This window comes from Liolophura sinensis, chromosome 9 (genome assembly GCF_032854445.1).
Source record: "Liolophura sinensis isolate JHLJ2023 chromosome 9, CUHK_Ljap_v2, whole genome shotgun sequence".
NCBI lineage: Eukaryota > Metazoa > Mollusca > Polyplacophora > Chitonida > Chitonidae > Liolophura > Liolophura sinensis.
The window spans coordinates 15,990,818-16,004,239 of NC_088303.1; the positions used below are offsets into that span (position 1 = coordinate 15,990,818).

At 36.5% G+C, this 13,422-nt stretch overlaps 1 protein-coding gene across 6 annotated transcripts in view; it reads right to left on the reverse strand.

Annotated features, from left to right (window-relative positions):
- Positions 1 to 13,422, reverse strand: part of LOC135475487 (rap1 GTPase-activating protein 1-like) — a 193,720-nt gene that overhangs the window by 113,237 nt on the left and 67,061 nt on the right. The window contains exon 1 of one of the 6 annotated variants that reach the window (XM_064755409.1): positions 6,505 to 6,596. The exons of the other annotated variants lie outside the window; for them this stretch is intronic. Coding sequence (XP_064611479.1) covers positions 6,505 to 6,581 — 77 coding nt within the window. The 5' untranslated portion in view covers positions 6,582 to 6,596. Of the gene's footprint in view, positions 1 to 6,504; positions 6,597 to 13,422 lie in introns of those variants that run through there. 6 annotated transcript variants of the gene reach the window in all.

Here is a 13,422-nt window from a genome sequence, read left to right on the forward strand (position 1 = left end):
TAATTCAGAGTAAATGATAAGATGTACCAGGATTAAAAGAAAGGCAAAGGTATATCAGTCACATATAAGATCATAACCTGAGTATTAAATACACATAAATAAATAAATAAATAAATAAACAAACAAATAAATACACATACATGTAATCTTTTAAGGCTGAAGTATACCACAGAACTTATTTATCTAATTCGTCTTTTTCAAACCCGTCAAAACAAAATACGAATGGTTCATCTGCCACATTTGAGAAATCTTAAAATACATATTACATCTATTTTTTGTGATAACTAATAACACATTCCATTTTCCGAACAGGAAAATTAAAACTACAGAATGTCGTAAGTAAGTAACGTTTGGTACGTAATCAGGATTGTCACGTGAACATCTACTTTATCACACTGTTTAAACCTTTGAATTTGTTTGAGGTTTAAAGTTAATTTAGTGTGGCTTCACTGGAATTTCAGAATAATTCCTTCATCTTTCTCAGAAATAGTAAACACTACTTTCACAAACTTCTATTTTCATCATTAATAATACAGTTCTACTTGAAAAGCCTAGTCAAATAACCCAATATTAATAATGAAAACGAAACATTTTTTTATTTGAAATTTTCACACATACTGCAATTGAAAACCATCCACCACTGGGTTGACATACCAATGATTCAGATAATATAGATGTCAATCACACTTGAAAGATGTTGTATTTAAGTTCAATCAGAAAGCACATTCATCATTTCAGGTGACACAAACACAGGTGTGCTAAACATAACTAAGTTAATTGGCTTACCCAGCAGGTGATAATCCTGATAGCTCAGACATGGTTAAGGCAGGTATTCCTGGAACGCTCAGTCTCAGAGTGGCCTGACTGTCCGACCTAAGGACACTGACCACTAATACAGACTTACAGATCTTATAGATGACCACAAGGACTGCAGTCTGGTTTCTGTGGTTAACCACGTCTGGAGGTCGAGGCCTGCCTGCTACCCCCCCTCCGATGACCACTCAAAATGAAACTGTCCAGCCAAAGACTTTGTGCACATCCGTACAAAATACACCTAGTGTCCCTAATTGATCTCTACAAATGACAGAGAAAAATTACTTTCCGTAACTCTGTCACCGGCCTGTCACAATTTTTTTCCGTTTGTGGATGTAGACGTAACAGGATGCCGTCACCGGGAAAGCTCCGTGTGTCATCCCATGGCCAGCCAACTCACCACCATGCGTTCATCGATTGGCAGAAGCTAACATCGGTATGCTAAAACACATTGCAGTGACAATCTATAAATAGAGCCACCAAGGAGTAAGGAGCTGCTACCGTACTGCTAAAAGCCTTTTAGGAATTCCCACACACTGTAACTTCCAGACCAAGCCTTCGGTCAACTTTTTCGAGAACCTCTTCACCATAATGAACTAACGCGTTGATTGCCGGTGGCCATAAAACATCCAAAACAGCCTTGACAATGTGTCCAGCAATTAACTGATTGGATAATGAAAAAGAGACAGAAAGACTTTCTAAACTTCAAAGACAATGACAAAAAACATCCTTCAGAAAGTTTGATTATTTTCCTAAATTTCCTGTCTACTGACACCTGGGTGAAGTTTGCAAATCCTGCCAGGATGCTCAACTCCCAGTCAGGATCTTCTGGGTTGCACACTAATGTCCACCTTAAAATGTGATTTTCTATAACCTTTGCTACATTCAAGTAGAAAAAGCTTTATTAAATTATCTTATTGGTGCTCAATGTACATACCCAATAATTTTACTACCTTAATACCTATAAACTATATGTGCCTACCTTACTTTCAGCCAGTATATATTAGTGGTAAATTCCCTACATACATTTATTAAAGCTTGATCTGCACAACTTTGACTTAATACATTCAGAAAACATCTGGGGAATTAAACCTAATAGCTTCTGAACCAACCTTCCAACCTGGCAGATTTGTTAGTATTGACCTCAGCCAGGACATCTGACGACCAAACAATTACACGTCAATACATTTTTACTATCACACTGGCTACCATTTAGATAGAGTTACTGATATCACAGACATTAAAATCACAATATGTAATGCTCCTAAAATTAATTTCAAATCTGTCAATTCAGTTTTATTTGCACTAAATTGTGATCACTGAAGAATGTTCTGGTTTACTTAGGACTTTCAGCCGAATCATTTCTCAACTTAAAGTGCTTCAGCAACTTTGCGACCTCCATGCCGACCTTGACAAATCCATCTTGGTTAAAGACCAGGAACCTGGTTATAGTTTGGCAATGGCAAACGTTAAAACCGCATTCATCAGGTCTCAGACAATTCCTATAAGGTCAAGACAACGACTTTATCACTGATCCAATCTTCACAGCACTTTATTGGTGACTTGTTATCAAAATGCATTTACTCTTGAATCTCACCTAAAATGATTTCTGGTTGGAAGAAATGTTATAAACTGGAGGCATTTCCAAGAAAGTAATTCTTTGACCAACATTTGATGTATAATTTCCTACACTCCTTCTTTTGTTTTTCTTCCTCAGACATTACGGGCTTAAAATCTCAAAATCACGAACTTCACATGAGAAAAAGGATTTGTTGAGAGAAAAAACAGTTTGGTAAAAAGTGAGACAATCAAGAATCAAGATGTTTTTAGAGGTTGTACACAATATTTTTTATCAATAACGTAATCTTATAAATTGTCCACTTACAACACTGACCGTATACAAATTTGAATGTATTTTATTAACCATAAAAGAAATAAATAATAAAGTTAATAAATCAAGTGATCCACTTGCGTTACGCTTTCTTAAAACATAAACTAAGCTTGAGTCTTAACACTGACACTGGAAGTAATTAACACTGGATATAAGATGGTATTGCGAGGGGAAAACCATCAGAGTGTTTGTGAACAACTTAATGAGTTTGGGCTTGATTTTGGAAGCAACATTTGTAGTATCAGGATTTGAGCTGTATGGATATAAAATCAACAGACAAGAGAAGAAAAAGAAAATTTGTTTTCCCTCCATTCTCCTTTCCAAGTTATAAATAAATGCTTTTAAGACACTGAATACACATGACACAACACTCATCGAGCAGTCTGTATTTCTTGCTTTTGCAATTGATGCCCCCTATTCTGGTGAGCTGTCAGGAAAATAGCTACAGCACAACAAAACAATAATAGACATAAATTTCTTCGAAAATGAACAAAACAGTACAGAACTCAAACTTGATCTAATGAAGCCGCATGCAAACTTCCAATTTTATATGACAAACCGTTTAGAAAAAAATAAGTTCTAAAACAGGACAAAACTGGCCAATAATTTGTTGAAAAAGGAAGAAATGGAACAGAACTAAACAAGACTTACATTTTGTCACAGTGACGCCATGCAGAACATTTGAATATGAAGAACCATTTTGATAATAAATCTTGAAAACTTTTTCTTATCTGGGGAAGGAGAGACAAAATTGCTTAAGTGATTGATATCAAACGTCACATTGTACTAGCAGCACCCACATGATTTGAAATGCACACATGAAGAAAGTAAAAGATTACACTGTGATATGGGTTCAGAGAATCTAATCATCAACAATGAACATACTCAACAGAATCTGATACCTTGGAAACAATGGGCTGTTGAAAAACACAATCACAAGGTTTTGAAGAGCCTAGGTGTAACATACATTTGTCCCTCGTGATAATGACCCTGCTAAACTTTCATACTGTCAAGCTTTTCGCAAAAAAACAAAAAACATACAAGCCCATCAAAAACGATGAATAAAACATTACTTTCACAGCAGATGATAGCTGAAAAACAGCCAAGTTATTTCATTTCTCAGTTTGTCATGAGAGATTTCAGAGGATTCCGTATCAAATGTGATCATATCACACAAGCACATTTATAAAACTCCACACTGAAAATGCTGGATTCCCTGAAAGGTAATTGCTTGGAAATATGCCGATCGAACCAACCATCATTAAATCGCACAAGAACTGTACGCGAGTTATGATCTTGACACAGACTCTCTGATGTATCCGGGCGAGAAAATGAATTTCTGAAAGCCTCAACTAGGCTATTATTTTGTAGGAGTTGGTCTGATATTCACAGGAAATTGATCACAACCCCCGAGAACTATACTGCTGTTTATAGACAGTGTCGGTATTAACCCTGGGATTATTGTCAAAGGGAGGTTTGACAGCCTTCCTGAAAAATCAGCAATAATGGACCATGGGTGACAAGTTTGATCCCTATGAGGCAAACCCTTTTCTTTCTATCTCCTTTACTGGACATGGGGACATACAACCAGTAAAACAAGTCTGACCACCGAACGCTTTGTCCACAATATTCCACCCAAGGCTGTCCACAAGATATCAGAGAAATCAGATTCCATTTCAAAGAGACACAGTTGCCACATCCCACTTAAACAGTCTGAAGTATACAGAAATGAAAAGTATGTTTTTGTGATGTTCCGAAAGCTAATTTTAAGCTTTCATATTGGTTATTTGGAAAATTACGACCAAGCTGTAAATACTACACATACATGTATTCTTCCCTGACAAAGCAGCACAGCTGTCACATTTCAACGTTTTTACTTGAACAAACCTGTAATATCAATTAAGCTAAATTAAATTTCGACCATGATTATACTTTACCCTTTGCGTGTCGAATTTCAAAATGGCAATGTTTAAAAAAATTCAGATCACATTCTGTGCAAAGGTGGAAAATGCTAAAATGATCACAATCCAGACACATGTAACACAAGAGAATTCCAACCTGCTCCTGGTTTTTAGTTTCTTTAATTACAGTTAGCAAGAAAAATAAATTTTTATTATGCATTAGAAGCAATTGCTATATCGAAATCCATTTCAAGCTATTTTTTAGGATGATTTCACCGATTAACTGAGAAGGATCTAACCCATTATGCACATATGTACAATATATCACTTCATCTGAAAAGTTCATATATGTAACTGTCAACCACAGACCATCACAAAGCCCTGGTGAACATTCCTGGCCAAAACCCAAGGTGGATGCCAAGTAAAAGAACCCCATGGACCCAATTTCTACAGACAACAAGCCACAGTACTATCATTGTTGTCTGAAAGCCTGAACATAATCCATCAGTAGTCGGTAAATAGGAAATGCGCAGACATGAGTGTCTGCAGAGCCACCCTCCATGGTAAGTGTATCCCAGGACTCTCCAGAAAGTACAGTTACCAATTTCCAGCACAGAAACAAAAACCATTTAATTCTTACAGGCTCTGCATACGAGAAATCTAGATCACTATGAGCATGTTATAAATGGTGTAAAATTGAATATAGTTCCAATTCCTTTGCTTGGTGTTCTCACACATCCTTGAAATTTTTTTGTTATGTTTAACCCAAACATGTTATCTTTCAGTCTTTGATTTTTTTCCTTTTCTGCTTAATAAGAAATACAGATATTTCAAAGAAACAGACATTCGGAGAAAAATTTTTTAAAATATCAAAATGGCTTTAAAAAGTAATCTTGTTTGAACAGTACATGCCCAAACAAACATATTTTTAACGACAGCCTCAGGTAATTACAATATGACTCACAGGTAAATGGTTCACAGGTAAAGCAAAGATGAAACTGTGTCCGAATCAGCAACACCTGCATCCACTGAAACATGGGAGCCCAATGTTTAAGAAGAAGACGGCTTCCATGAGGACCATAAGATGCGTATAACCACAGGGAACTTTAGTTTTGAATCCCGAAATCTGATTTTTGCCATTTTTTAGATTCACATGTTTTGTTTTAAAGTAAAAAAATACTTTATTTTACATTGTTAAAGGTTTGATGGTTGCATCCCTTAAAACTTTTACATGCACTGAAGCCTTTCAAGCAGATGCTTTAAGGTACTGGATTTGGATTAATTTTAGTGGATTCTCGAAAGTAAATCTAGGGGAATCCTTTTAAATTCTGGTAAAAAATGATGAAAATAAAGACCTGACCCATAATCATGATAATAATTATGCACATAGTACTTCCATAGAGTAAGTTACAAGAAAGTCTACCCTAAAGTCAACGCTGAACTGACTTTAACTGAAGTAATAAAACAGTTACTTTACAAGACAAAAAGATATGGCAATAAAATTAAAATGTAACCACAAAAACCTAATACACCGGAAGCAATGCCTGTCACCGCAAAGTATAATGCCCAAGTTCAGAATGAAGGAACAAATGTTGAAAATTTCATCTGGACCCATCTTACATAAGGTTATCCCACAACGGTCTTGATCCACTATATTTAACCATATGGCGTTCCAAACACAGTATCTTGTAACTAAAACATAATTCCATTCAATGCACAAATCTTTCATTTTCAAGAATCACCTTTTAAAGATTAGAGGAGTGCAAACATATATATAATATATTCTGAACATCCAGGCAATTGACTAATTACTCTAGTGGTGTAAAATAAGATCATCAAGAAACAAAGTTCACTACAAACTTTCTGGAAACAATTAAAGCAGGGTTTCAAACAGGTTACCTGTGATGATTTTCCTCAGTTTGCTTTTTCCTGGGAGACGGAGAAAGGGGAAGGTTTAGTGGGTCACCTTCCTCCATGGTTCTCCAAGAACCCCTTGTGTCTGCGACAAAACTTGACGTAAACAGTTTCCGACAGACAAACGGTTCCTTTATAGGTAATAATGGAAAGTAGTAGATATTTCCAGTTCGGTAAATAGGCAGATATATAGATCTGGGAAATAAACGATGTCCAATAGAAAAGGGTTTTCCAGGAGACTGATCACCTGTAGCAAATTGGTCCGTGGCAAGCCAGCTATGAAGCCTAGCAACAGGACGATGTCAGGGGACAATACACGCCAGACAGTTTCCCTCCTGGAAGTTACTCAACAGTTAACGGCTTACAAAAAGCCCAAAATAGCAGGAGGTAATGAAGAGAGTGGTCACAGAGGTTGTATACGAGTGACAAGAGGTATTTCCTCCGCAGCCCGTCATGCAGCCACCTGCTTCAGACAACAGCCTCACCTTAGCACGACCCACGTCAGCTCTGGCTAACGATCAGCCCAAACTGGACCGCTGACTTTTTTTTTGGGGGGGCTTTTTCAAGGAGTTGCCATTAAAGTCACATGGGTTGAGCATGTGGGAAGGGTAGATCTAGGGTTTCCAGTGTTGTACTGGTCTGTGATGAAAATTGTCCTCTTATACCAACGCTATTACAGACCCTGGCAACCAAGGATACATGTGTATCAGGTCCTCACACAGGACATTTACATGTCAGGAACTACCTCAAGGCTACAACTGGCACAAACAATTTCCAAAAATGCTTCCATTCCATATCATCACACATACACCTCAAATAAGTTCAAAGCATCATTTTCATATTTAAATGACCACTGCACATCTGGGATACCATGTGTACCTCAAAATGTTACTTAGTTCTTTGGTGTTTTCAAATTTGAATTTAACACAAGACTATCCCTTACTCTATTGAAAATTGAAATTTATCCTGTTTACCACTGTATTAAAAATTCCTGCCAACACGGTCAACAAAATCCCCTGCTTTAAACAGATCCCTTTCACAGTCAACATCCATATGGACAAAATGCTTATAAAAAATTCTCCATAAGCTCAACATAATGAGGTGAATTGATAATTTATGGAATAATTCCTAAATAAATTATCATATACACGGTAATTCATCAAATTTTTGGAACACCTTGTCTGCTCGTTTTAGCCAGTGTACATGTAATTATAACATAGTTTCTCTTTTCTTCTGTGGTTAGTACATCTAATGAGCAACAGACTCGACAAAGGATTGTCATTTTTTTCATTCAGCACTATCAATATCTGTCCTAAAAAATTGGAAAAATATGAAGATTTGTTCTTTCTTGGACTGTGTGAATGTCAGCTGCACTCTACGTACAGATGTTAAACTTATGCCAAATCAAGGTCTACCCGTATTGAATGCCGGAGTTCAGAGCTGTAATAATTTACCAATGAGATTGATTTCTATTAAGTACCACCCTATAAGCTATGACCTTATCACAGTAGGTACCGGACAAGGTATTGGAGTATCCCCAAATGTAGACTCTGTCGCCCTGCTTTGCCTACGCACAAACCTGAATCACTGTCCAATAAACTAAACACTCTTTAAGTCGGGCGTAAAATACCAATCCAACAAATAACTGAATAAGCGCTTAAGGAAAGTTTCTTGTCAAGTCAGCACAATTCTTCACTTAACTGACATAACATATCCAGCGTGTATAAGACTGTATCATATACATTTAACAGGATATATTCAGGAAAGGATTCAAAACACAGCCCTTTAACAGAGTTTAACATACTCTGCTATATTTTCTTGTTAGTCTGCCAAATTAGAAACAGCCGTGTGCTTGCATGCTCACTGCGGCAAACTTAAGCACTTCACCTCTATAGGTTACGTCAGAAAAAAAATCAATACCACAGCAGAAAAAAGGCCCTTCCTGTTTTGTAATCTGGAAATAACATATTTTGGCCCACGGTGAAAAATTTGGATCACCAAGGGAGGAAATAGGCGAGATTTGGGGACCTAACCTGTTTTTTCCGGAGACATGAAAAATGAGAAACTGCTGGAGGGCTGGAGTTTGATGTGGAGTTATTACTATGAGAAAGGCCACGTATAGTTGAGATAAAGCGACCAAGATGTCACACGGAGGGCTTAGACTTTCTAATAAATATCTCAAACCTCTGCTGGAAACATGCGATAAGACCTTATAGAACAAGTCAATTACAGAATTACAGTCTGACGGACTGATTTTCCCCTCTCACATCTCGACTCATTTCCAAAAGAACAAATCCAATCTACAACAGAAATTAATGTAGCATGGAGGTCAATATTTCAACCCAATTCGCCTCGGCCTTTCCACCCTGCCTTAATATGGCCGCCCGCTGACCCTGTCCACGAAATGCAAGTTGGCCAATCGAATTATGTAAGCCTTACGCTTATTCAGGCGTAAGCCAAAATTCTGTTCATTACCAGCATCTTGTTATCGAAGCTATACAGGTCCCACTACAACAGGAAATTGCATGTTCATGAAACAGAACCTCTCCTCACCTCAGCTTTTCCTGACAAATCAGACACATAGCTGATGGAACATGTAGCCTAAAACCCTGATCAATCCATCCATCAGACTACATCAGAAATCTGATGGGAATCTGAAATTTATGGAATGCAGGCATTTTTACTAAATTTACATAAGTACCACTTCATGTACTAATTTACCCAAGAACATGCAATTATAGGTTCTCTCTGGGAAATTGTTTATTTCACTGTTGTTTTAGGCCAGTTAGGGATTTCTCTTTGGGAAATTGTTTACCCTGATTCTTCAACCATTTCAACCACCTCTGCAACCAAGACTTTCTGACAGAAGTATGGGGTGTGCAGAAACAATTTGCTCCCTTTTAAGCAACTTATATGTTTAGTGACACAAGTAAATCATTTCAGAGTTATTTTGATAATAATACTGTGCATAATTTCCAGTGAATAAAGTGCTACCCTTCCCCCTGGAAAGTATACTAAAAATGTACGAAAAGTCATTAAATTTTAAATTCTTTACCTAACTGTATTTTCAACAATCCAACCATTTCAAATAGCTTAGTCACAAAAGGCAGTTAAAGCAGGATGTAAAGGCTGATGTACTTTCTTGATTTAAGTCCATTAAACAACAACTTGACATCAGAGTTCCATAAACATACACAAAAAAATGCTGGACTTATAACCACAAATCATCAAAACATTTCTACACATGTACACCTTTCATTATTGTTTTCTTCTTTCTTTCTTTGCCTTTAGGTTATTTCCTTTAATCTGGTTTCCAGTTTTCTTTTTTCCTTTATATTTACTCATCAATTCTTTTATAGACCAATAAAAAATAAGACAGGAAGAAGTTTTCCCTAAACAACTTCCTTCATTTACACACACACAGCAGCATACTTTGAAGGCCTGACATAGAAAACCACATATAAGAACATGTTGACACTGTATGAGGGAGAGAATTTTACATATATCACTGACGGACTACGTATATTTATTAATCATTTGGACACTGTACTAATGGCATCCCCTTTTTTCAAACCAAAGTGCTTGGTGTAAATCCCGGCCCATCACACGGTGCCTAACCAAACAATCAACACCATGTGTTCAAAACAATTGAACACATTTAAGCCGCAGCTTATCAGAAATGCAATTTTAGCGTGTTTGGCTACAGACTGAGGGACTAATTAGCAAAAATCATACTTAAATCAAGGACCCAATGAGGGCACGTATTAAAATTAATGATGCAGGTGCTTGAAAATATATGCATAAGGCATGGTACAGGTGGAACTGTTTAACTTTACCTGTGAAATCGCATAAGTAACTAAAATGTTCAGGTATGATAACAGGGGAGGCTTTAGAGTGAATAGTAATCTCATTGTACAAAAAAGCTTCTGGGTCAACCAGTAGTATGTTTCTTAAAGATATGGTTAAGGGTCAAAACGAAACTCTTACATTTTCACGCTGGTACCCTGTACCAGCATTTGCTCTAAAATGTTTTGTATATACATCACCAAAGGATCAAATACTCCATTTACAAATATGGTCAATTGAAAAAACATTTTGACAGGTAAGGCCACACCTTATTTATTTATTTATCTTATTAGAGTTTTACAGTGTACTCAAGAATACTTCACTTATACAGCGGAGGGAGGATGCAGGGCACAGGCCTGAAAGGAAATCTCACCAATTTCAACTTATAATTATGTTTTACTGCCAGAACGAATCTTTTTTCAATATTCGGTGAAGGCGTAAAAATAAAACTGAAAAATCATCTAATTTATATCAAAATCTGGATCGGAAATTCCTGAAAAACAGTAAAATCTTAAATTCAGGATAAACTAAAAAGCTAGATTTTCGATATTATTTTTATTTAAGTTTTGGATTTTTTTTTTGAGTCGCCCAATCTGTGAAAACCAATATAAAATTGGTGTCACTTAAAAGATGAAAAAATAAATAACTAAAACTGCTGTTAGTCTTTAGGTTTCAGATCATTACGCATCTTGCAAACAAAATTTAATGCATATATTCATATATGTACAACAATAAACAATTATAATTGTGTAAGAGAAAGAGGTCATCACTGATGTCCAGAACTCTTCTTCATTGCATCCCTCCACATATATAATTCAACAGCACACAGCATACTAACCATACTACAAAAAAGATAGACAAGAGTTGTCTCCCATCTTCTGCACAGACAAAAGACTGTCATTACACAGGTAAGTATATTTAACATTGCCTGGAACTTGAAACCTGCAGAAACTGTACTGTCCAACGAAACATTATCCCATCATAATAATATCATAAATACATCTTATTCATCATAATTCGTGACCTTTAACCTGGCCATGTGTAGTGAAGAAAATAATTGATATTGCTAATAAGATATAGTGTGGTGACTTCATGGCCTTATATCTTTTTCATGCCTTTTTTTTTTTTTTTAACTTTTGCATGCTTTCTTAATCAAAATCCCCATCAAATGAAATGGTTCTATCATCCATCACGCTCAGTGTATGGCCACGCGACTAAAATTCTAACAATTTAAATTCAATTCCGTCTAAATGGAAAAATTGTTTCTACATGAAAAATGAACACCACTGATAGTAACTTTTGGCATTCTATTCGACTAAACTTCAATTTGAATCCACATTTTCACATTTTAACGTGATGGCGTAAAGCACTCAAGGATTGCTGGAGTCCCCTATTATCATGTTAGTTTGTCAAGTGCCTTGTCAAGGGCAGAGGTTCTCGTCAGGGTGTGCTCACTTTCCTCCACCATTAAACTTAACTTCACCTGTGCCAGTGAAAATTCTGGAGTGCATTTATTTACACTTATTTAGTTGACCAGCATTTTATGTCACTATAGATTTTTTCTCACTTTTAAGAAGGCATGTCACAGCTGGTTTAAGATTAAACTGGAGAGCTTGATGCAAGCCACCACCCATCGTTAAGTACCTCAAACACCTCCCGACTTCCGCTGATTCCTCAAGCTTTTCTCATCGATTTTGAAGACAAAGCTACACTGGTTGGATTCGCCAGATTCAGGGCTTCACAAAAAGTATAATTTTATCAGTGAACGCAGCATTATGTTTTCAGAATATGCTTGAATAAACACCTTGCAAACTGGCGAACAGGTTGAAGGATTACAGCTGCCAGGCCTGGATATTCCATGAACATACAATCTCACTGGTCATGAGAATGACATAAAAGAGCACCAGTAAATGAGGACAGGTAAATAATGAAATAAAATAATTAACTGGCATGCACTGCCAATGTTCAAAGCTTTTTATGATGCATAAAATCCATCACAAACAGATATACAAAAAACCGTCTCAGGGTTTAAAAACTGTAAAGCAAATCTCAACTACAGGTGCATGTACAGGTAAACTTCATGGCTGTATAATGGGTGGGTCCAGGGTCAGCGGTTTGTAAATGTTCCATTTATACATGAGGTTTTGTTTAATTCATGTTACAGCTGAACCTGTATAATGCACCAAATCACAGTTTGGTTAATTTTCCACTGCAGGTAGTGAAGCTTGAAACTGAGATGTGAGCTTATGACATAAAACACATTCCTGCAAATAATTAAAGAGACATATCTTAATGAGCAATTAATCAATTAGTTAACACACCCAGCCTATTTGTCAGTGCCAGGATAAATCATCAGCTAGTAATATGAATGACAACGCCAAAGAGCTCAGGGTAAACCACCAACCTTTGGCAAGTTACTGACAAGCTTTTCCCGCCCAGCTATGCACATGCACCATGCTGCTGGAAGACAAATAGTCTTCAACTGGTATGACTTCGCTCATGGCCGCATGTGTGTTGTGAACTGGTTACTGACCACCAAATCTCCATTAACAGCTAATGTGAGAGAATGCACCAATTTTTGTATCCATGACCAGGTTTGAATTTGCACCTTGTGTGTTTCGGCAAATGAAAGACAAGCACCTTCACGCACTCAACATTTTTCTATACAATTATCCTGAGAACAATAAATGCTGGTATTAAAAACGTAATCTTGTTCAAAAAAGTAAAGGAACGCGTAAGTTTTTAGAACGAAAGTTATGTGGTAAAGGATACATACATGTACCTTTGGAATCAACTTTTTTTTTTGTCTGTTATATATAGAACACTTAGGACTAATTGCAAATCTGATTTACATACTGCACGTTATTCTCACTATTCATGGAACAATGTAATCATGTTTAAAATTTTATTAGCAAACTCCTCCTGATTAATGTCTAATTAGTAGCCGGCATGAAGTCAAGATAACAGATCAACACCATACTAAAGTGTATGGAAATTCATATTGCTCCAGGTGTGATAATTATATTCTTTTCATGTCATACCTTTTATTTTTTCTTC